The sequence below is a fragment of the Mercenaria mercenaria genome, unplaced genomic scaffold (genome assembly GCF_021730395.1).
Source record: "Mercenaria mercenaria strain notata unplaced genomic scaffold, MADL_Memer_1 contig_1713, whole genome shotgun sequence".
In the NCBI taxonomy this organism is placed as follows: Eukaryota; Metazoa; Mollusca; class Bivalvia; order Venerida; family Veneridae; genus Mercenaria; species Mercenaria mercenaria.
This window is the reverse complement of record NW_026459714.1, coordinates 1-26,704: the sequence shown is the minus strand read 5'-3', so window position 1 is coordinate 26,704 and position 26,704 is coordinate 1. Positions and strand designations below refer to the sequence as shown.

At 35.1% G+C, this 26,704-nt stretch overlaps 2 protein-coding genes across 2 annotated transcripts; both read right to left on the bottom strand.

The window, feature by feature from the left end:
* Positions 1–2,291: 2,291 nt before the first annotated feature.
* Positions 2,292–3,378, bottom strand: LOC128551799 (uncharacterized). The gene is made up of 2 exons (XM_053532714.1): positions 3,153–3,378; positions 2,292–2,826 (listed from the first exon to the last, which is right to left on the bottom strand). Exons 1-2 carry the CDS (start codon positions 3,376–3,378, stop codon positions 2,546–2,548), a joined length of 507 nt encoding a protein of 168 aa, XP_053388689.1. The 3' UTR covers positions 2,292–2,545.
* A 3,851-nt stretch (positions 3,379–7,229) lies between these two features.
* On the bottom strand, positions 7,230–25,697 carry LOC123553807 (calcium-activated chloride channel regulator 4-like). Its single transcript, XM_053532712.1, has 10 exons — positions 25,564–25,697; positions 21,761–21,867; positions 20,992–21,216; positions 19,779–20,069; positions 18,254–18,469; positions 17,455–17,725; positions 11,111–11,197; positions 10,320–10,544; positions 9,499–9,908; positions 7,230–9,243 (listed from the first exon to the last, which is right to left on the bottom strand). The coding sequence occupies exons 4-10, from the start codon at positions 19,878–19,880 to the stop codon at positions 9,205–9,207; spliced, it is 1,350 nt and encodes a 449-aa protein (XP_053388687.1). The 5' UTR covers positions 19,881–20,069; positions 20,992–21,216; positions 21,761–21,867; positions 25,564–25,697; the 3' UTR covers positions 7,230–9,204.
* Positions 25,698–26,704: the final 1,007 nt, after the last annotated feature.

The window sequence follows — 26,704 nt, the reverse complement described above, 5'->3', positions numbered from 1 at the left end:
ACAATTATGCTACGTATACTGACAGACTATAATGTTGCGGAAACACATGAGAATTAGATGTTTTAACTAATTTTTACGATAAAAATTGTATATTTAACGCGCATTAAACACTAAACCCTCCTTGCGTTATAATTGGTAATGACAGTGGAAACTTCTTTATTGCCACTGCGGTCAGGGTTCGTTTCCCGGCGCGACCACATGTCATTTTATTCGTCATAATTTTCACATCATTTAATAATATAATTATCAGTATCCATGAATTGCAAGAGTCCATTTTTTATAACTTTTAATGCGTGCATTTTTTTTTATTCCAGGTTGACACAAGAGTTGTTTACTGGAATCAGAAAACGGGACGACTATTTTTTTTCACGATAGAGAATATACTTATGTGTGAAGTTTCTACTAGTTTGATCAACAGATGCAGACAGACAGCCCGGATGAGCCATTCGTTCTCAGTGACATTCGTAACAACAGATAAAAGCTTATACTTATTGAGATCAGGAAACTGAATATTTCCATGTGGTTCATCATTTGTAACCTGCTTACATATCGTGTTCCAGTACAGAACCAACATGCGTCTTTTTAAAGTACATCTGCGGACATTAGGAGGGGTGTACTGCTCTTTTTAGAAGACGGCAAATCGAAAAGCCTATAGCGGTAATCAGCATTCATAGGAATAACGAAAACATGTACAGACAATAGTAAAAGAAGTGATACTCAACTGATTTGTTGAGTCAACCGCGCAGAATTAAATGTGCGAATTTGCTAGTTTTTCAATTAGAAATGAACATATAATAATATAAAGAAATGCTTGATGTTATTGATTACTCACATTTTAATTCTGCTTATTTCATTTTGACAAGAAATGAAAATGATTCATAACCGTTTGAAAAACCGATTTAAAAAGTATTTAAGTTGAATAAAATGTTAGTTTAATCTGACATGTCTCCAATTAATAACAATATGATTTTTTTCTCATACCCTGTCTTTGTCTTGCTTTTTTCTAACATACCGTATTCTGCTGTAGGTATCACCGACATTCATTTGTCATCTTTCAGTGTGTGCCCATATACAAAATCAGTTTACATAAAAAAAAAATACGGGATTTGTATACTATACATGCATATACGGGAAAAGTCTGGTAAATGTATCTTTTAGAAATACTGGTCCGTGAATTCCCCGAATACGAAAACCAAATTCAGTCTAAATGTGACACAAATATGGAATCTGTATACTCTGCATATCTTGCATAAAACGGGGAAAAACCTGGCCCGTATATCAAAACTACAGGTTCGTATATCCCCGTATATCAGATGCAAATACATTCCCTATATGACACAAGTACGGGATCCGTTATATTGCGTATACCATGCATATACGGGACTAGTCCGTAGCCCGTATAATAAAAAATACAGTTTCGTATTTTCCCCGTATATGACACAAGTACGGGATCCGTATATTGCGTAAACCATGCATATACGGGATTAGTCCGTAGCCCGTATATCAAAAAGTACAGTTTCGTATATGCCCCGTATATGACAAAAGTACGGGATCCGTATACTTAGTATATCATGCGTATACGGAAAAAAATCCGAAGCCCGTATTAGAAAATACAAGTCCGTATATGCCCCGTATATTAGATGCAATCACAGTCCGTATATGACAAAAATACGGGATCCGTATACTACGTATATCATGCGTATACGGAAAAAATCCGAAGCCCGTATATTAGAAAATACAAGTCCGTATATGCCCCGTATATTAGATGCAATCACAGTCCGTATATGACAAAAAATACGGGATCCGTATACTACGTATATTCGGAATATACAGGCTCGTATACGTGTTTTCCCTATATTCTAAAATACGGAAAGTAACGGGAAAAAAAGTCTCAAGACCCTTCGAATACATGAAAATGAAACTTATGTTAAAGCAGGACACGAATAAACACCATTTCTAGGGATTTTTTTAGGAAAGTTCGTATATTGCATATATACGGGAAATATACATTTATGTATATTCGGCGTATACGGGATCCCGTATATGCATGACAAATATACGGACTTCCCGTATACTAGATGTTCCGAATACGGGATCGTATATTAGGTCCGTATATTTGTAATATACATCCCGTATACGCCCGTATTTTCGAAATATACGGGACCGTACACTCCCGTATATTGACCCTTTTTTCGCAGTGGTCACTATTAAAATGACTATGGTGTACAGGCCTACTTTACTGATCAAATAGCTTATCTTTGAATCTCCTGTTCTACAGACATTTTGGCACTTGTTATATACACAACTTACAAAGAAAACAAACTGCATGTGGATTCAAGACTTTTGCTCTTTGGTTTGGTTATAGTGTAATTTACCCTCTCAAATGGTTTGAACAAATAAGAAATACCCTACATTTATTCAATCCTTAATATTTTTGAGATTTTGCAAATGTTTATTTCATATATGGTAGAATAATGGATATCTTTCTGTCCTAAAGTCCAGTTCTATGACAATTCATGCAAGACTATATTTGTGTAAGTTGCATTCACTTCTCATCAATTCTGGATTTCTTGGAAGCCATTAAAAACTTTGTCGGTGGTGGAGTAATACCAGATATGCTTCTCTTGATCTTTCGAGGGTCTGTAGGTGTAAGCGTCACTGGAGCTCTTAAGGGTTCAATTCTTGTAGCTACTGAATGCAGAATATCTTGGAGCAACTGTTCTACATATGTGTATGTCTTTGGCACTTTCTCTTTGTACCAGCTGTATGTTCCACTTCGTTTACAGAAGCATCTATGAAGTCTACAATTTAAATATGTGAAATACACTAGAGGACAATGCAATCATTTCAATTCATTACAATATGGAGAAATATCTTGCAAAGAATGTCAAAGATCAGTACAAACTTTCTTTAAAAACCTTAACATAAAGACAGAGTTACAGAACACCTATAAAAAATTACCTAAATTCATAACAGATTAGATATTGGACTGGTGCGACAAATTTAACCAAAGAATGACACTGTCTTTAGTAGAATAGCTGTACTTATTCTTCGGAAAGTCAAGCTAGGAATGTGCAGATGTGGATTCTGCTAGTATGCAAATATAATTTTCATATTATTTAGTTATTTTAGGGAGCTTATGGTAAACATACTCATCATAGCAGCGATAGTAGTGCTAGCATCAGTCACTAATTCCTTTACAACCACTCTGTTCTCTCTCAATGTTCTCAGCCCTCGGATCAGTCCCTCTTTCTCCATATTTGTTGACTTGAGATCAGTCATTCTCTTGTCAATTATGATACTACATAGAAGGTCCTTCGTGTCATTTTCCATTAGAGTGTAGTTGCAGTATTGCGCAGAGTGTCCTGGAGAGTCCATTATTCCATCACCTAAACATGTGATAATCATAGTATGTAGAACACAGTACATTACTCTTATAGATACTATACATTTATATAAAGCTATTAAAGAAAACACATTTGAGCAGGATCCATGCTGTTCGCTAACAGTTTCTCTAATTGTAGTAGGCTTTAAAAGCGAACAGCATGGATCCTGACCAGACTGCGCGGATGCGCAGGCTGGTCTGGATCCATGCTGGTCGCAAACCCACTATGTTGGTTTTCTTATGGCACGGCTCATTTTATATTACATTAGTTCAGAAACTATAGCTGCTTTTTAGAAAAGCACATCTTTCCCACAACTTACCAACAATAACAATTTCCTTCCCAACATTTATAATAACAACTTTTGTGTGAAACAAAATACAGGCACAGAATTCATTCCAGACAAATAATTACACTTTTTTGTTTTCGTAGCAATAATTTACTATGACACCGGCTACCGGAGTTTCTTGAAGGGATCAGCTATTAACTGTATTCTCAAATAAGTAAGTTGGAGTTACCGTTCTTCATTTAAACGAAAATGGACCCAGCTAACAAAATATGAAGACATTAAATTACGTATATGAATAAGCATAAAGCGCAATACAGAAATCGTTGCTCTCTTGACATTACACACGTACTTAATGACATTACAGTGTATGCATGTAATAATTGTAATAAAAACAGTTGATTAACAATGAGAGAACGTATTTGCTAACATTTTTAAAACTAGTCTCCAATAGCCCAAATCAAGTAAATGACTACCAGTTCTCTTTTGGCACTTGGCATTAGACAAAATACTTTGAAAATTTATCATGAAGCTATACATAAGATACTTAGGATTTTGGCATTTAAAGCATTAATTGGTTTACTTATATCCGTATATAAGTGATCTAAATTGCAACATGTAGCATGCGTTTGTCATCAACAATAAAGCACTTTACCATATTCAATAATAGTTGTCATTAATCATAAAGCGTTTGATCAAATACAATAATAGAATTGTTGCATAAATAATCTTCCATACCGGTGCTAGGGGACGTGGGCAGTGAACAGACTCAATCAAACCGAGTCTGCAATTTTCACTGTTTGCATTGTTCTCGGTGCTTCCGAGGGATCTACTTTCCAGATTATATTTACTTCACAATAGCGGGTGTTAAGTGCTGTGTGGCGGCCGTAAAACGTCGCCCCGACTTCATCTCAGTGTTGTTATATTTTCTGGTCCTTCGGGATCATTTATTTAAACTCATTTAGATTTGAAAATTGAATACTGCTTAATCCGGTTCTAGGGGGCGTGGGCAGTGTTGCATTTTCCATTACTGCTCATGAACAGACGCAATCAAACCAAGTCGGCAATTTTCACTGTTTGCATTGTTCTCGGTGCTTCCGACGGATCTACTTTCCAGATTTTTTTACTTCACAACAGCGAGTGTTAAGTGCATTTTGGCGGCCTCAAAAAGTTTTCCAGACTTCATCTCAGCGTTGTTATATTTTCTAGTCCCTCGGAATCATTGATTTCAACTCATTTAGATTTGAAAATTGAATACTGCTTAAGCCGGTGCTAGGGGGCGTGGGCAGTGTTGCATTTTCTATTAAACCGAGTCTGCAATTTTCACTGTTTGCATTGTTCTCGGTGCTTCCGAGGGATCTACTTTCCAGATTATATTTACTTCACAACAGCGGGTATTAAGTGCTGTGTGGCGGCCGTAAAACGTCGCCCCGACTTCATCTCAGCGTTGTTATATTTTCTGATCCTTCGGGATAATTGATTTTTACTCATTTAGATTTGAAAAATTGAATACTGCTTAAGCCGGTGCTAGGGGGCGTGCACAGTGTTGCATTTTCCACTACTGTTCATGAACAGACTCAATCAAACCGAGTCAGCAATTTTCACTGTTTGCATTGATCTCGGTGCTTCCGAGGGATCTTCTTTCCGGATTATATTTACTTCACAACAGCGGGTGTTAAGTGCGGTGTGGCGGCCGTAAAACGTCGCCCCGACTTCATCTCAGTGTTGTTAAATTTTCTGGTCCTTCGCGATCATTGATTTAAACTCATTTAGATTTGAAAATTGAATACTGCTTAAGCCGGTGCTAGGGGGCGTAGGCAGTGTTGCATTTTCCATTACTGCTCTTGAACAGACTCAATCAAACCGAGTCTGCAATTTAACTGTTTTCATTGTTCTCGGTGCTTCCGAGGGATCTACTTTCCATATTATATTTACTTCACAACAGCGGGTGTTAAATGCTGTGTGGCGGCCGTAAGACGTCGCCTTGACTTCATCTCAGTGTTGTTATATTTTCTGGTCTTTCGGGATCATTGATTTCAACTCAGATTTGAAAACTAAATAATGCTTAAGCCGGTGCTAGGGGGCGTGGGCAGTGTTGCATTTTCAATTACTGCTCATAAACAGACTCAATCAAACCGAGTCTGCAATTTTCACTGTTTGCATTGTTCTCGGGGCTTCCGAGGGATCTACTTTACAAATTATATTTATAATGTTTATAATGCTCCTGCTTATCCTTTACTCTGATAGGCGACTAGGCTGTTATGAAAATTACTTAGTATATCAAACTTCAATGAAACATTTAATCAAAGTTTACTAATTTATCTTATATTATGTACAGAAGTTCCAAACAGTAGCTATGTTCTTTCGCCACATCCCTTTTTAATTGAAATCCTACGTTTCTCGATACTATATGTACGCCAACATGACACTTATGAAAAACGAGGACAAACTGAGCAACTTTAAACGAACCGTCCCGTGTGCCTAAATTGATTAAAACTGTAGCTCACTCGGCTGTACAGAAAATATAGTCTGCCATTTGCCACGTATATCTTACTACTTTTATATGATAGGATGCCTATCAATACTTGACCCAGGCACTGCAGAAAATCTACTTATTCAAATTGTGATACATATACACATTAAAAATGTTAAGATTTACAGCAATTAAAACGAAACTTTAATTGTCGTTTGCGTGTATCCATCTTAATTATAAATGCTTAGACGCTTTTCTACGGAGGTGAAGGTCCGGGGTTCGATTCCTAGCTACACTCACTGAGGTGTGTCCCTGGACAAGGCACGTTTACCTCAGTCCGCTGAGCTGTAAATAGGTACCAACGAATTGCTTGGGCTAAGGTATAATTGATTTTAACTGATCCTACCTTAGGGTCAATCAAATGCTCTACAGAGGTCATTGTTACCCAAAGCGACGGTAAAAAAATACCTTTAAATTTTTACCTTTTACCTTTAAATACTTCCGGAATCACATATAACGTGATTATGAAATTGCGATAACAAATCATCTATTTGTCTTACATTGATTTTGGTTTTATCAGCACAAGTGTAATTGAAGAAGTGTATTGCATTACTTCAAAACTTACCAAAATCCGTTGGGATGATTAGCTGAACGTTTACGTGCTAATTATATATCAAGCAGCTTGTTTTTTTATGGATTCAGTATGGATGGACAAATTAAGGCCTGTATTAGACAGATGATTCTGGTAATCTCCGGCCATACGTTTGAGTGACTTTAGTGGTAATATTTATTGTAATATTAACATGAATATGTTGTAAATCATTTATTCTATAGAAGAGTGAAATATAATAATACAGTAAATTATCTGTTAACATCACATTAGAGGAGCAAATAACACCACACAAAAGTAGATAATTATGTCCGATTGAAAACGAAATGAGAAAATTTTCACATTTTCACTCGCGCTACGCGCTCGTGAAAATATTTGATATTTTCTCACTTCTCTGTGAGATATATTCCATATTCACGAAAAACAAACAAATATCCTCTATCTATTTGTCATTAAGGGAACCTCGGGGATACCTGAAAATATAAGAACGTTATGTCTGTTTACTACATATATTTTATCTGGATACAATATTAGCAATTCAAAACTAGTCTATAAAGCATAAGGATAAGAAAATGAATAGAAACAAAAATTAAGTATTATTTACATTAGAAATAAAGTCTTCTATTTTATGCTTTTAGAAATTGTCATGAAGTGATAAGATACTGTCGAATAGCACAGCCTTTGTCATTTTTAGCTACATACAAATTCTGCAGATTTCAAATTTAACACTGGACGAATTTACGCTGAGCAAAGTTTCTAATAGTTGATCTCACATTCAATAGTATTGTTTTCAAAAGAAAAATAAAGATATTAAAGGAAATCTTTGAATTTTATAACATTATTAAGGTGATAACACATCCTGAAAATGATTTAACCACATTTAAGTGTTTTATATACATGCAAGAAGATACATAGAATTACAACAATACGAAAGGAAATGGGTTGAGCAACAAGTTCTATCAACATTACATTTAGCCCTTCCTGAAACGTGTGATACAAAAAGAACTGAATATTTAAAAATCGAGTCACCCCGAAAACAAAAAAGCGCAAAATATAAGTAAACATAAGCAAATTTGATTTTACATTTCTGACTTTCGTACTTACAAGCAAAGTGAATGAAAGTAGCCATTTCCAACTCGAACTATTTTAAACACGTCTAAAATACTCAGGCTGGTGCCGATAGGGCCGATGAGTCAAGTGCATTTTTCAGCAGTTTAAGACAGAAAAGTGTGCTACTGCATTACCACCACATTGAAAATTTCAACAACTACATGTATAATGATTTAAATTGTAATATTAAATTACTGCTTCACAACAAAAGGTATTTTCAGCACAGATTTAGTGTTGCCAGAAAAAAATAATCATTTTTACAGAAATGGTTTCCTGCGCATAAACTTAAATTTCAAAATTATTTAAATTTAAAAGTGCATAAAGTTTTAAATCAACGAAATCTGCAATATCATACACCAGGCATTTCCATTTAAGATTGTTTTACAGTTCTAATACAACGAGCAATACCTTTCAGGTGTAAAATTGTCTTAACGCGGAAGTAATCGTTTTGCAGTCTCCACAATGAACAAAACAATAATGTTGGGAACATGTGAAGAATGCTTGCATTGGAATAAATTTTTGTAAGTTTAAAGATTCGTTATATGTATGTTAGTGTGCTTAAACATTACTCTACATTTACAGTACTACAGTACATGTGTTAAGACTCTTTTTCAGATTTAGCAGCCGCAGGTAGCAATACAAATAAAACAATATATACAGACTGTGCAAATACATGGCGAATACATTCTTCTTACGCATCACTTCTTGTACTAAAATCTTGAAAAGTATTGATATTTCTGTAATAACATATCAGAATTCAAAACATTAAACTTGAGTTCGACTCGATAATTTTAATCTCAAAAATAAAAACGTAATGAGTATTAACTTAACGATATAACTCTATCCTATGAACAAAAGAAGAAAAATACCTACATCATTTACTTCAAATTAAAGTTATTCTTAGAAAACTGTTGTTTCTCTTTGTGAAATTTAGGTAAATGCTATTCGTGTTTTCCTTAGTTTATAATTCCATCCTTTGATAAGTGTGATACATGAAAGAGTGATTTTCAATTGGTTTTAGTCGTTGAATTGGTAATTGTATTTCATTGAACAATTCACGTGTGTGATTTATATATGTACATGTATGTCATTCACAACATAGTTCTCACAGAAAAGCCATTGTGTAAAGAAATGCATCATCGGTTCAAAACAAATCATTGCGTTGTTTAAATAACACTATGACGTGTTTATGTTCCTGTTTAAAACATCAAGATTAGAAGATAAGTCACGAGTATGTTTTCAAGACCTATATATAGTTTGCTTGTTTTCAAAATATTTTCTACAGCGTGTACATTGTTACTCATTCACTTGACTATTCCAAGTATGTAACTGTCACTCTTGCTCAAATCCTTCCCATATGAATGTTGGTGTCATCGGCCTTCTGCAATAAACAAAAATGTTGATTTGTAAAACAAAAAAGCTTGAAAATACAAAATCGTATTACTGTTTAGATCTGACTTGAGATTGAATTCATTTCATTCTTGCCAAGGAAAATAATGCTCATGGAATACGTACATAATACTAATGAGCATCGTTTTCTCTTAAATTAAATGGCAACGATTAAGTTAATCTAATATTTAAATCATAATCGCAACTTTGTTTTACTGTCACTTTAAGTACGTAAGATATTATAAACCTTAAATTGTCGCTTTCTGCACAACAGTATTGTAATGAATATCAGCAGAAGAGCAAGTCCTCCTCCTAAAGCTCCAATAATAACATATATCATCATATTGTCTTCCTCTTTTGCTTTTACATCGTCATCAAAAGAGCCACGTTCTCCAAACGCACGGTAACCCTTTGCAACAACTATAGATAAAATGTTTGATATCTCTCGAACATTTCCTGCTTCATCAACGGCCTTTAGAGCAAAGAATGTCGTGCCAGTATACGACTGCTCAGCATCAACAACAATTTTCAATGCTTCCTTCCGACTAGATGTTTGCGGACTCAAACTAATATTTTTCATATCAAGTAACACAGCAGAATCAAAATCATTAAGAAGTGTTTCGAAGTCATCGGAAATCCTAAGGATGTAGGCTGAGGCTGCAACATATGAAAAATAGATACTTCAGTGATCTAATGAATACTTTCCACGTAGCCAAACAAAAAATAGAAACGAGGTTAGTGTATAGATAATTACATGAAAACATCTATGAATCTTTCTTATATTACAAAATATTTTGTATCAAATATTTATAAGAATATCTTATTCTGTAAAAATATATTCACATGCGACTGAATCATAAACTAGGCTAGTCTGAAAATTTGGTAATCGATATTTTCTTATTTTCTGTGTTTACAATGTTTGTTTCAACACTTTACGTTTTTCAAATATTGGCATTTTGTCGACATTCAGTGCTAAACCACAAAAACGTGTACAAACAAGGATATCATAATTTGACACCACCTAGTAATGATACAATAACGTCATTCTCCACACAGCTATATACAAACCTTGACCGACATTTTTGTCATCACCCGTGGCTGTCCAAGAAATAGTAAAGTTTCTACTCTCACCAGACGGACTGTTCTGTTTTACGATGTGGTGTATATCAACATCAAGAATTCTTCCAGGGGGAACTGTATCATTTTGATCCGGGTCAACATAATTTTTGATGTACAAATCTTCCAATACCTTAACGCGTTGAAAAGCATCTTCATAGACCTCTGATTTGTCATCTAGTCAAGACATACAAATATGTAATAATAACGAATCATTTATACGTACAAACGACATTGGTAGATTTCATATTAATAGTGTATGTAAAGTTAACACCTAGAAAAATTATTAACAATTTCTAATTCACCATAAACACAGATATATATCTACGGTGTTTATTTAACACCCGTTGTTTCATTTACAAAAAGGTATTTGCTTTGACAAATAATGAATATTGGGCTAGTTCGTTTCACTCAACCTGGGATATACCGGTCACGCGAGCGGTAAGTTAAAAATCCAACCGAATTTTGAATAAACGAACACTCCGTCGCACGCCGGCCACGTGAGCTGCAAGGGAAAAATCAAACCTCTAATAAGTTATGACTTTCTATCGTGGCCTGTTCGAAACAAGTTAGCATTAATTTCTTTTGGTATGTTTCTACCTTTACTGGTATTTACCACAAGTTTTCAAATGTTTATCCAAACGGATATAGCGAAAATATATGATTTATGCTTAGCCTGTATTGCTACACCGGCGCACATTGGCGTACGCCGAACTGACCCTGGCATTACCGGGAAGTCAAACATACTTTGGTATTTACACGTCCTTCGTATAAACAATGTGGTAATATATACCCGGAGTAAATTCCGTCATTATCAATGCCATCTGGGTCTAAAATGTATTTTATATATAGCACTTTAAGTTAACTATCAGTTCCGATGAAACTTAGAGTTGATTTATTTAAGAAATAATAAGTTCCAAGAGTGGTTTATCGTAGAATAACCCGTGTTTTGAGTTCTTATGCGTAAGAATATATCAGGAAGGCCGTAGGCCTGAGTGATATATCATTTCGCATAAGAACGGGTTATTATACGATAAATCACAATTGGGAACTTGTTTTTTCGATTCTAACACGACATACTAGTATCAACAGTGTTAGAAAAATAGTAACTACTTTTTACGACCGTGCTACTCACTTGGATCGGATGACGTCATTGCACGCGAATGGTTAATTGCAGAATAACCCGAGATAGATTTTGCTCTACATGTATGTAGGTTATTCGCTGGTCGTGTTAGAATTATTGATTTTGTTGGGTTTAACATCGCACCGACACAATTATAGGTCATATGGCGACTTTCCGGCTTTGATGGTAGAGGAAGACCCAAGGTGTCCCTCCGTGCATTGTTTCATCACGAGCGGGCACCTGGGTAGAACCACCGACTTTCCGTAAGCCTACAGTTAAAGTGCGGGTTTAATTCAACTAAAATACAAATGTATAAATATTTGTTTTTGTATATTACACAGAGGCCAGTGTATCATTTTGAAGCAGGTGCCTTATAAAAAAAAATAAAGGCAAGTATAAGTCAGCTCCATATATATATTAGCATTGTAGCAGTGCATAAGGAAAAATATGTTTGGTATGGATTGTCGTAGTCAATGATTAAGCATTTATTTGTGAAATAGTTTGCCACACTAACTTGAACTGAAATTATTTATCAAAATTAAAGTTTCTACTGAGACCTATAAATGTAATACGGCCATGTAGGCAATAGGAAGTCCGTCCTTAAGTTACTGAAACCATCTTAGTATAGTTCATCGATATGATATATATCATATCTGTTTCAAGCTATGTAAGTAAATTATGGTAACTATCGCTTTCAAATAATCCAAAATTAGAAGTGGGTTATAAATGTAATACGGAATGAGGATTGCATCTTCCCTGATCAAATGCTTATGTACAAAATATAACTTTATGTGCGTCTTGGGATCGAATATTTACCACTCATAGTAAATTCACTCATTGTGTTAAATAAAACAATCATAAAACAACCTTTATTGAGCCTGTTGTTCCCTTTACCTATACCTTACTTATCAAGGGAGATAACACAATTATTATTTCAAGTCTTGCGTGTCTCTTGCAGCCAAACTCCTGACTGTATCTCCTTTATTTTGATCACCTAGCAAATGACAGTTATTCGTGACAGTAATTTGTGAATGTAACTCTACAAACACAATTAGTTTATACATTAAGTCAAAATAAATTAAACCAACCCGCTTAGCTCAATAGGGACAGTGCAGATCTATGGATCGCGGGGTCGTGAGATCAATCTCCGGGCGGGGCGTATGCTCTCAGTGACAATTTGATAAAAGACATTGTGTCTGAAATCATTCGTCCTCCACCTCTGATTCATGTGGGGACGTTGGCAGTTACTTGCGGATAACAGGTTTGTACTGATACAGAATTCCTAACTGAAATTCTGTTGGAAAACGGCGTTAAACCAAAAACAAACAAACAAACAAGTTAAAGATTTTATCCATTTAAAGATAGTGTCTAAAATGAACTATTTTAGTGAAACAAGCGCATCCTTTGTCTTTACATCATTTCAATGAGACAGTATTTTAAAGCCCGGCTTTAACATTTTTGTTTTTGTCGTGTTGAGCGACCTGTGGAGTTTCCTCTTTCTATTTTTGTAAATCCTAAAATATAGTCTTACCGTGCAAAAAAAAAAAATTGAAAAAGTGGAAAACTACAAGTCTCCCAACAAGACATAAACAAAAATGTTGCAGGCGTTGTTTAAGTTCATGAAGATTAGTAGAGGCTTAAGACATTATATTATATTAACAACATCAGAAGATAATATATGGATATTGAACTGCCATATCAATTACCAAGAAAGCCAGTGCAGACTGTTTTATGACATCATCATTGTGACATTTGAATAAAAACAAGAATGAAGATGTGTAGCAACGTATGAGATCTGATCTGCCTTTATTATTTAAACAAAACAATTAGTGTACGTAAAGCTACGCAAAGGAACTTCTTTCCTTATTGCAGGCTGTCTCTTTTGACTAAATTTTATTGCAAAGGGTCTTCTGAATCTAAGTATCATAAAAGGTAAACATTTCACTGTGTTTTCAAATATAGTCAAATTATTTATCGAATAGTCTCATGCAAAAGAAAAATAACGTGTTAATTATTGAACCATATCAATTTAAAATTATGTTATCAATAAATGCTTTTCTGTCGCATATGAAACTTGAACATTCATTACGCAGCGATGCCTCATGTATAACACATTGTAAATGTTCAGAAGCTGAATCTGCGATAAAATCAACATTTAAGTTATATTTAATACTTTGTTCTGCCCGTTGTTTTTCTATTAAGGGCAAGCCAATTATTAGTCCCCTACTTGTTGAAAACCAGTTTCGGGGACTATAGGAATGCGCTTTTCCGTCATTCCGTCCGTCCGCAATTTCGTGTCTGGTCCATAACTCTTTTATCTATGAAGGGATTTTAATATTACTTGGCACAAATTTCCCCATGATGAGACGACATGTCATGCTAAAAACCCTGACCCCTAGCTTAAAGGTCAAGGTCACAATTGGAGGTCAAAGGTCAACAGGCTTTTTTTCCTGTCCAGTCCATAACTCTCCCATCCATGAAGGGATTTTAATATCACTTGGCACAATTGTACCTCATAATAAGACGATGTGTCCTCTACAACTTCCAGATGCCTAGCTCAAAGGTCAAGGTCACACTTAGCAGTCAAATGTTAACATGGCATGAACAGGGTCTGTTTCGTGTCCGGTCCATAACTCTTTCATCCATGAAGGGATTTTAACATTACTTGGCACAAATGTTCCCTATGATAAGACGACGTGTCATGCCTAAAACCCGCACCCTTAGCTCAAAGGTCAAAGTCACAATTGGAGGTCAAATGTCAACAGGGCTTTTTTCCTGTCCGGTCCATAACTCTCCCATCCATGAAGGGATTTTGATATCAATTGGCACAATTGTACCTCATAATAATATAATGTGTCACGCACAACTTTCAGACCCCTAGCTCAAAGGTCAAGGTCACACTTAGCAGTCATATGTTAACATGGCATGAACAGGGTCTGTTTCCTGTTCACTCCATAACTCTGTCATTCATTAAGGGATTTCAATATTACTTGTACAGATGTTCCCCATGATGAGACTACATGTCATGCGCAAAACCCGGACCCCTAGCTCAAAGGTCAAGGTCAAGGTCACAATTGGAGGCCAAAGGTCAATAGGGATTTTTTTCTGTCCAGTCCAGAACTCTGTCATCCATCAAGGGATTACAATATTACTTGGCATAAATGTTTCCCATGATGAGACAACGTGTCATGCGCAACACCCAGAACCCTAGCTTAAAGGTCAAGGTCACACTTTGAGATCAAAGGTCAATAGGATTTTTTCCTTCTCGGTCTATAACTTTGTCATGCAAAACAGGATTTAAATATCAGTTGGCACAAACATTCCCCTGGATGAGACAACGTGCTGTGCGCAAAGCCCCGGCCATAGGTCTAAGGTCAAGGTCATACTTAGCGGTCAAATGTCAAATTCAAGAATGACTTTGTCTGGAGCATTTCTTCTTTATGCATGGAGGGATTTTAATGTAACTTGGCGCAAATGTTCACCACCGTGAGACAAATTGTTATGCGTCAGAAACAGATCCCTAGGTCTAAGGTCAAGGTCACACTTAGAGGTCAAAGGTCAAATTCAAGAATGACTTTGTCCGGAGCATTTCTTCTTCATGCATGGAGGATTTTTTTGGCACAAATGTTCACCACTATGAGGCACACTTTTTTTAGAATGACGTCCCTTTGTTGTTAATATAAATAGATTATATTGTAATTTTTATGCCCCCGAAGGGATGCATATAAGTTTTCAACTGTCCGTCCGTTCGTTAGTTCGTTCGTCATAATGTTAACTTTTTGCATGAAGGCACTTTACTCGCGAACCACTGCACCCAGGACCTTCGAACTTCACATGCTGATAGTACTTATTGAGTAAATGACCCCTACTGACTTAGGGGTCACCAGGTCAAAGGTCAAGGTCACCAGGTCAAAGGTCAAGGCGCTGCGGGGGCATTTGTCACCATTAGTGACAGCTCTTGTTTATTACTGGCCGTAGGGAAAAATCGAGACCACGTTTCTGTGGTAAAACACGCATGGTACATCCAATTTTTAAGTACATTTTGATCTATCTCTACCTGGTAAAGAGTTTCTTGTGGACTTGTATTATCTAGATTTTTTAGGGTTAATTTCACTTTGTTGTTACTATAAATAACTTTTATGATAATTTTTTGTATAATCGGCCAAAAAAAAAAATAGAAAACAACTGCACGTTTTTATATATGCAAATTTCAATCCAAGTGCTTTGTTATATTATATTGTATATATAGTACAATATTGTTTATACATCATTGACAGATATCAGTTCATTATGTAATACTGCAATAGAGACAGTTAGGTGCCTTCCAGTAGGGGACTTTGTATTGCATGGTAATACTTCATTCACTTGTTATAACTAGAAACCATACGCCGCTTCTTTGGACTTACGCAATAGTGTTCGATGTGTACCGCCGTATGAACATATCTGTGGATGTCTATAATTTGTTTCTGGTACTTGTAACATGTGTAAATGTTGAGTTCTGCTCAACCCACGGCGTGGACGGTAGCTTGCATTCCCGCTACCGTCCATGAACAGACCCAATCAAACCGAGCCTGCAACATTTTCCTTTTTGTCGTGTTGAGCGACCTGTAGAGTTTCCTCTTTTTCTATTTTTTCTGTATATTTTAAAGCTAAAATTTAGCTGGTACAAGTCTAATAAGGTTGCTATAACACTAAAGCTTGGACTAGGGATTGGCTTACTATGATATCCAGTAATCAATCTGTTAAAATATTATTTTAAAAAATTGGAAGAAGATCGAGAAGACAGAAACAAAAATGTCTCTGAGAAAAATATTGTAAAATCTATACTTGAGCCTTTTTGTACCGCGATGTAGCAGAAGCTGTTAATTCTACGACAATATACAGAATGTACATAAATATTTCTCCACCTTAGAACATACCCTCAAAACAGCAACACATGGCTATATAATAAAAATGAGTTTATTATGTATTAAACAGTTATAAAGACAACTCAATTCTATTTGACAGCAGACATGTTTGAGAAGTACGATGCTAGTCTAATACTCATAGAGTGACGACACTATCTACATAATCAATTAAAATCAAACTATATTTCACAGAGTCTGAGGACATCCTGTATATAACTGTTAAATGTTTTCGGACAATCGATCTTCCACAATCTAGTAGGGTTGCTCCACACATGAACAGCCGATAGGGGCTCGAATTCAGAGGTGAGGGGCATTTTTTATTTTTTGAATCAACAAAATTAGAAACCGTTTAAATATATCTATAAACAGTCTATTGGTTTAGTTTGCAAATCTTGAATTTTCGCAAACTCATGTACCCTTTGCTTTTTTATTTTTCTTTGATATAGTGATGTCTAACAGTAGTTCAGGTCTCATAGAGAAATATCGACCTGAATAATCCGATTATTACGAATACATTGTCGCAGAGCGGTAAGAACTACCTTTCATTTATTCTATGGCTTGAAAGAAAAACACTGAGCTTTTTTGTAAGTAAAGAACAGCATTTAAGTTATGTAACGTCGGACAGTTAACCTACCTAGTATTCCTGGATTCTATAACAATACTAACTTGTTCTATGCAAGAAACTACCAACATCCTCACGTGGTGCAGAGGTGGAGGACGAATGATTTTAGACACAATGCCGATCTTCACACGACCCCGGGATCCATATCTGCGCTTTCCCTAATGAGCTAAATGGGCGATCGAAGAACGAAAAATATTGTCGAACTTCTTATATTACGTGGTGTTCCATTAGGGCCAATCTTATTTGTGGAGATACCATGCAATGGTGCGATAATACGATGGGAAGACGCGAAAACACAATGCGATAGTGCGTTGCTACTCTGTTTGATTGAGCAAGTTCAAGTCTTGTCTAGAAAGACGACGCTGTTGTCACACTACTATAAAGTATCATAATGTACAAAATGCATCAACAGATTATATAAACCCGTTTTCTTACCCATTCCTTTACCATACAGAGATATATCGCATGCCCGGCTACCATTGGCTGTTTCAACTCGGGCAGTTACGTTGACATTAAGCACCGACGAAAAGCCTTTAGTTATTTCTGCAAAAATGATGGGTATCTCTCCAGAAGAGAAATCAATTTTCGTGGCTGAAAGTGTGGCGGAAATCTTTAAAATATCATAATTCGTTGGTGTTGACTTTACCAAGTACTCAACCGATTGTCCACCCCTTTCCATTGTAATTGTCATTTCGTAGTCACCAGCCTGTTGATAAAAGTACGACTAATGTATAATCTATGTCGGCGGCAAAGTATATATGCCAGATATTATTTATCTACCTACAATAAACAAACATTCAGCTTTAAGTATCAAGACCAAAATGCTTCCCATAAATAAGGAGACAAATACGGACTATTCATAAAAGTTATCTGTGAGATCTGTAAGAGTATAGAACGCAACCTAGAAGAATAATAGTAGTCTCGGTTTGGTTTAGTCTGTTCATATGCGGAAATCTATTAGATATGTATTGAACGTACTCCAAAAACGCGAAGATTATTGTTAAATTTTCACTTGACATCAAAGTACCTTAGACTTACCTTAGCTACTTATTCTAACAGTATGAAGATCATAGAATAGGATTTTCGTCCTTACTTAGAGGGATAGTGCTAGACGTAACAAACACTAACGATTACAAAATGTGAGAGCATAAAACGCGAAAGAATATAGATTTCACTCACAAATACGAAACTGTCACTAAAATTATAAATAAAAGTATCGTAGATTAACATTTACCTGAGCGATTCCTGGTATCATTATAGTTGCTGTTTTTTCGGTTGTATTCAAAGCCTCGATGTAATTGTTAGGACCAGAGATACGAAGCTGCATACTACTACTGTTAAGACTTTGCAATAAAACGGTAACAGATGTGTCTTTTCCTAAATCATTTTCTATCGAAAAGCCAAAATTTAAAATGTTAGATGGATTTGTAGTTATCCTTTCGGAAGCCAGCTGAAATAAAAGACATCTTTTGAAATGATAAAATGATGAGACGATTTCTGTTTGCAGTGACATTTTATAGTAAGTAGAAAATTAATTTTAAAGAAAATGTTTAATATGTGCAACGGACCACAAAGAGGATATATATTATAAACCAAGAATACGCATTCGTGACTAGAGAAAAAACTCGGGATACATTATATAGGCCTTCAACTCCGTTTTTTAGTGTCAAAGATATACAGTCAATCATGCATTAAGATAACACCCAAACGTTAAAACAAAAGTGGTATCTTAACGAAACGTTCTTTTAAATCGACGGCAACAGTGTACACAGGAAAAGATAAGATTTCCTTATGGTTTCCAATTTAGTTATATCAGTATTATAAAACTGTAGTGTAAATACTATCATTAGTAAATGGATGTTCCACATGGATAATATTAGTTTATTCCTTGACATGAAAATAAAATTGCCGAACCAATGTGTGGAAGAATCCCTACCATTCTGAGAGGGAAATATCATTGACTCAAAGTAGGGAAAGATATAATATCTCCCATGAAAGTTTTTTGTCTCCGGACTTTAAGATTTTGACGTCATTGGCCTGCTTCGGTTACAAGTATTAAATCATTATCAAACAGCGTCGAACGATGTATTCAGGTGACTGTAAGTTCCTCGGTTTGACCAAAATGAATATTTTACTATCAGTTTAATGTCGCTTGCTTCTATAAGCTAAATGTTTAATTGTCACATTTCCAGGTTGCTTATATCGAAAAGTGTGAGCTTGACGTAAAATAATGTACTATCTCCAATCTTCACCCGCAAACTTCTGTAAAAACAGCAGACAGTAGACCTTTTTCGGTACTTATTCTTAACTCACAGAGGTAGCGAAGGGACTATGAAAAAGATAAAACTGCGCATTTCGATACGATTTCAAGAAACAAGCTTACAATTCGGCTGTTGCTACAAAAATCGATCAGCAGAGAGTACAAATCAAATATAGTTTTGACCGCACCTATGGATGGTAGATCTTAAACTTGAGTAGCATTTCACGGTGATCGAATTTACACAATATTTGTCGCTAAATACAATCTTAAGATGTAATATACAGGTGTTCTTCTAAATGGGTTATCGCTGGTGGCGTTGAGATAATTTGGTTTATAGAACAAGTTTAAATATTATAGAGAAAACACACTGGAGCATCTGAGAGTTGAACAGTGGTCCAGTGATAAGTGCGTTTAGTAAAATAAGATCATGCTGTATGTTCAATTCTAAGGAAAACCTGTTTTTATGTGTTTTCACTCTAGAAAATCTAAAGCACCTTACCACAGCAGAATGACTGGAGTACGAGGTGACGTCATTTGTTATTAATTCGCCAAATACAGCAATGAAACTAACGCTTCCAGTTTCTAGGTATGTGAAATGCATTCCTCCGGTATCTTTTGAAATGTCAGCAAGAAGAATGTCAGCATCTTGCGTAACCGAAATGGTATGAACAATGACATTTTCACTGACCGCTTTTTGTTTTGAATAAGTAATATTGTCAACATTGTTTTTTCCATCGGAAATAACAAAGATCTCCCCACTGCTTGCGTCACTAAGCTTACTTTTCAAAATCTGGATAAAGAAGAGAAATAATTTAGAACAAAAGTAAGTTAAGAATGTGTTTAACAGAATAAATACGGCCGTAATGTAAAAGTGAAAATCATAGAGGCTCAAAACGTCATTAAAACGGATCATCAGTGATGCTTTAGACAAACAGCATTATCTAAATGTTCTTAAGAAAGGGGAACTTACCTTTAAAAATGAAATGTCCGTATATTTGTTAGTTTCAAATTTTTGACGTTTCTTTTGACAACGTTTTGATATTAAAAATGCAAGATTCTATGGTATATTAAATTCCAGAAAATTCGCAATATTATCATCTATCATTATCTTATGTGTAATAATACTTCTTTCAGCTGATTTAATGTTAACAACAGGATAAAAGATATTTGGGTACATAGAGGTAAAAACAATATAAAAAATAAACCAAGATAGAGTCCCCGGAATATGTAGGACTCAGGATATTAGGTTTCATTATATTCCATTTATCGATTTAAAAGTTATCGTTCGGACAAAAGTAAGTTAAGTACAAATAGAGAGATCTTTCAAAAATTGTTCAAAGTATAGTTATGGATCTTCCCATCGCTACTTTCTCTCATTGCCATCAAGTTTCATTATATTCCCTTTAGCCGTTTTAGAATTATCACCCGGACAAAATAATATGATGGACAGAGACGCAGACGGACCGACAGTATTACTGTTTCCACTACCATTTTCACGGCGGGGAATAAATGTCAATTTATTCCACTATTAACGTATTGTAATAAATTGGGACAGGAAACACGTATGCTTTGTATAGTTGTTGTTATTAACATTTGTCTTTGAATTTGATATCTATGAAACAAAGATCATTAAAATGAATATATCAGTTTGAAGGTAAATCGCCATCTATATTAAAAATTGATAAAGGCTAATGTAAAGTCCATTAACGTACCCTAATGGCTTCTTCAATTCCACAGCCAATACATGTTTTTCAATAGGCGCAGGTCGGAATGACAGCTTTCAATTCATCACGGACATACTGCGATTTAATCTCTGTTAGATCTTTCACAACGTTAGCGTCATCGCTGAAAGTAATTATGGCAAGCCAACTTCCCATTGGAACCAGGTCTTGAATGACATACTGTGCTGTCTGTGACAGTGTCTCGAGTTTACTCCCCTGTAATTATACCGTTTAATGTTTCTCTAACTCGTTAAACCTTCATAATTTTTAAGAAAGACAGATCGAGTCATACTTATAAGTAATGCCATTATTGGGCTTTAAATAGACAATTCACATATGTTACAGAGAGCAACATTTAAATACTCACTTTTATATTTTCAGCGATTCCATAAAAGAGCCATACAATGATATATAAAAGGTTTAGAGAGCATATACCTCACGGAATAATTAGTGTAAACTATCAGATCTTCGACAAATACATGAGTTAAACTTGTGATTGATACTATATAAACTGGAATAAACAACATTGATCTAGAAGGCGAGCGTGTTGGATGCTGCACCACGATTTGACAGATGGCAATACAATCGATCCACATCACTCATCAGCCACATCTGATTAGCTCGACCATTGAACGTTTCCTGCTGGTATGGAATACATAAATAAGGGACAAGCGTAACTTACCACCATTACATGTAAAACTTGAGGATATTTAAATCTTTTAATTGTTAATGAAGTATTACAGTAAAGTAAATATCTTACCTCCATGCTTCCAGTTACATCAAGGACAAATACACGATATTTTGAGTCTTCTTGGACAAACTCAAATGTTGGTGTCGTATCTGTTGATCTTGGCAGTGGAACTGCAGCTTTCAAAAAGAAATCAGTTAATTTGTAAATGATGTGTCATACATTTCATAACCCGCCAAATAACAGGCAATATGTCAATTTATATTATTTAATTTATGTTCTCTTGAGAAATAAACCCTTTTAGTTTTGGTGGGTGTTTGTCTTGCTTACGTAGCGCCTCACTGCTTATCAGCACCTGTATTTATATTTATATCTGTTCAAATACTAGTACTAAATCCCATGGGTGTTTCATTGGCAAACCTTTAGTGTAGTGACAAGTACATTCTTTATCTGAAATGATCGCTTACAATAAAAAACCCTCCCATCCTTCCCCGATTCTTATTATTGTAACTATATGTTGTTTCAGCACATGTCTGCCATCAAGTTTAATGAATTTCAGCATCACAATGTTGTACTATGCCGCTGGACCTTGCGAATGACAAGTTTACTGCATCAAACATATCAAGCCACTTGAAAAAAACTACGGTATACAACACTGATGATGTGCTAAACTTGTTTGAAATAAACTGTTTAAGACAGAATAATCTATTGATGAACTATGTGTTTAATTCAGAATATAAGCTGACGTTAAACTACATATGTTTGAAATATACTTTTCAATACAGAATAATAAACACACGTACGGATTTTTGAGAGCCAAATTAGTGATCAACTTTGTGAAACTTGTCTTAGTGATGATTAAGGTTAAGGAATAGGAAAATAGAATACAAAGAGCATTATTAATTGTGAAAGCAGAATTGAGAAAGACCAAAGAAAAACAAGATAAAATGTAATAGGGTTATTATAATAGTACCGCGATCTGGGATGCTGTATTCGGCTTGAGTGGATTTTTGCAAGGGCGGATCTCACGAGGCGAGCAAGCGCTGAGTGTGATCCGACCTTGCAAAATCCACGAGAGCCGAATACAAAATCCCAGATCTAGCTACTGTTATAATGACCCTTTTATTATATACCTCCACCTTTTTGTTTTGTGTTTTGTTATTGAACAAAATCTTCAATGTTTACCGATGTTAAAATGGAACTTAGTAAGTTTTTATGTGCGTTGTTTATAGAACTGTGTCAGGTCATGCATATTAATGAAAGTAGTCCGGTAACATACAGTACAAAAGTTACAATACGGATTTTTTCTGCCTGTTCATTTTTACTTGTGAAATACAAGCCGTAGTTTTGACAGAATTTATATCGGTATATAAAAGAATACCTTATGTATCAACACACAATCCGAAATATTTGGATTTTTTAACATAATAAGAGAAAATCTACTAATATTATATAACGACGTCTCAATGAAAGAAATCATTTCACAAAATAACACCATTAAGAACAAGAAACAACCAGCCAACTTGAAGAAATTACTGACAAGAGCATCATTTACAGAATGAACAAGAAAACCAGAAATAAGCAGTGTGAAAAGAAAAAATGTGAACTGTGTAAATTTCTGATAGAAGGGAATAAGTACCACTTCAGAAATGGTCGACAATTCAATATAATATTTTCAGGTACTTGTGAAACACAAAATGTCATATATGCAATGAAATGTTCCGGATGTTCAAAAGTGGAGAAACGTCTAATTTACCAAATCGAGTAACTCTTCATAACCAACATATAAGGAATCCGGAAAACGCTCTTCTACCAGTCAGTCGTCACATTGCAGAATGCTCAAAAGATTTAGTTAAAAAAAATAATGCCAAATTATAAATCACAAGAAACAGACAGATTCAAAAGAAGGAGAAAAGAAATTTTATAAATTCATACTTTTGTCCAAAACTAAATGCAAAATAACACATGAATAAATACATAGTGAAAAAACTCCGAAGAGTAACGTCCCTTATTACGATAAAACGACGTCGTTACAAAGCGACGTTACTCACGTCAACAGTACAGTATTACTCCTGAAGATACCGTAAAAGGGTAAAACCGGTTGAGTTTCATTATTTTATGCTACTTTATTGGATTAGGATTATTAAATGTAAAAAATTAAAGGCATCTTATTATTCATCTTTTTTTCGCTTTTGAATATCCGTATTGCCAATCAATACATTTTGTATTATATATATATTGACTGTCTAGAATATGTAACTCAAACAACTTCATGACTGGTTATTTCAAATGAACAAAGATAAAACGTTTCTAAACAGTCTCTCGTTTAAACATTAAGATATATTTGGACGGTGTGTTATCAGACTGAACTGTTTCAACTTCAAGCTAATTGTCACAAGTTATATACATTTATTGTTTATAGTTATAATAGAACATCTGCTAAATCTAATGTTACTTCGAAAACATGTGAAAATCGATACACTTAATAGATTTATACGAAAGGACTTCCTGCACTGAAATGATCATCAAACAATAGTAAGGAGGCATCAACAGTTTTATAAAGATTAAAGAATATGTTAACCGTAATAGCAAAAAAGACAAATAGCAATTTCATTTTTCAGTAGAAACAATTTTAGAATACGTATTAATTTATCAAGGTATTAGACCCCTAATGATAATGTTTAAAAATGGCATTCGCTTAGTATATTCTTAAAGTTGACCTTGTTTCGCACTGTGTTGCAATTTGTAAACAACTTTTACCGTGCCGTTTTGTATAAATTTTGTATAATTTATGATATTTCCTCAAGCTCAAGTAGTGATGACCACTATCCAAAACGTTTGCAGATAATTCATTATACAATTAATTTTGATAAAAGAAACGTCAAGCTTTTGGTAAACAATTATAAAACACAGAATAAAATTGTCAATATCATTTTTATAGGGTGTCTCATGTAAAAGGATTTAATGAGACAGAATTCTAACCCCAACGTCGAGTCTTGTGGGACTGTTTTATGTTTTGCTCACTTCATTCAAAAAAACATTGGGGCAGAAGTAAAACCTACTACATTTCTTCCACAATATGTAATCTAAAGAGTAGAGACAAAATATAGAAGTTTTACCGCATGTAACTCAGTATTTTTAAAGATGTCTAACTTTGCCCCCTTTTCTTTCAGAGGTAAATTCACTTTGAACAGCAAGAAATCGCTTATCAAATGAAAAAAATCCACTTTTGTACAATTAATGAATAATAAAAAAGTAAAAACTTACTAGAAAAAAAGGAATATAAGGGAACAAAATTTGTTCCCAGTGGGGCTTGAACCTATGCCCACCTGAAAAATTTAACTCAAAGTAGGTTTATCGTAGGAATTGAATACTCTTCAAAAGGAGGTACACTATTATCGGTCTAATACCTTAAATTCATTCTAGCATAACACTCATGTTCTTGTCTTTTTTCGGGGGTGTCTTAACAGGAGAGAAAACGTGTTTTAACAGAGAGATTCTCGCGCTCACTTGCTGTTAAAACACCTTTTTATATATGCGCGTTCCGTGGCAAAGCATAAACGCGTCACGGCCCCAAAACCGATAATTCAGAAGGAAATGACGTCATGATGAAAACAACAACGCAGACGTTCCCGCGCTTTTCATGGAAAATTAATGACGTTGGTGGATAATTTATTCGTTTATTAGTTGTTTTACGCGTTTTATGCTTGAATAGCGTTAACGCATGTTCATTTTATGTTGTAACATCTTTAGAATCCCTCGGGGAACGTTGGTATCCTCGCCCTACCGGCCTCGGGCATCTACCAATCCCTCGGGATTCTGCAGATGTTATAACACGAAAAATCATGCGTTATCCACACATACAAAACCCTTACTTTTGAAATCTTCGTGTCGTCGCATCACTTCCCAAGCACTTTTATAGTTGCACAATTTATTGTGTATATTTGGTGCTAATGTGTTATATCGCTCTTTTACAGGTGTTGCCGGATCATTCTTATCGCAGAACATTGATAACTATAAATACTGTCGCAAACGAGTTCACTTCCATGGGAGGTAGGTGGTCTACAAATGTGCACATCGCAAACTATATATCAAAATGTTTGTAAGAGTCTTAAGTTTCCAAAACCAGTGGATGCCAGAATGCAAGTGGTGGGCAAAGTGCTCAAATTCAAGATGGCCGCCAATATGGCCGCCGAAAATTAAAAATCATACTATACATATTGACTGGACAATGTACATGTATTTCAAATTTAAAGGCATCGTCCTAGTCTTATACTAGTTTCTGTTGCAGAATAAATTAAAACATATTATATTTCATCTTTAACTAAATTGAAATAAATTCTTACAAAATATGATGGATTTTGCATGCAAAATGATCAGAAAAATTGTTGTTTTACATACATTCTTTTAATAATTTTTTAATAATTCTACCACTTTTAATTACTTGATTATATTTTACAAGTTTTATGCTTTATAATGTTCAGAATTTCCTAAACAATATCATAAGTATTTGACATGACAACTTTTAATTAAATTATTATCTGTTAATCCAGCAATCAATGGCTAAGTAAACAGCTTAGTGGGTTGGGGTAAATCTATGTACACTTACATAAAATATGTGTAATACCTTAAAATTCATATTAAGTAAAGGTGCAGGTTTTTATGCCCCCGGCATTTACTGATGCGGGAGACATATAGCGATTGTCCTGTCCGCCCGTCCGTTCGTTCGTCCGTCAGTTCGTCCGTCCGTCCATCCGTACGAGGTTAACCAGATGGGACCGTTTCGTCTAGCATCAGTACCCAAACTAGAATGACTTGATACTAATGCAGATGTAACCTGTGACCATTCCTCATCTTCAGACATCACCTGACCTCAGTTTGACCTTGACCTTGGACTATTACATGAATAAAATGTGTCATATATACCGACATTAGTAAACCTAAGTTACATAATTGGTGTGAATAATCAGTAAATGATGAAAATATATCATTTTCACATTATGACACCGTTCGATC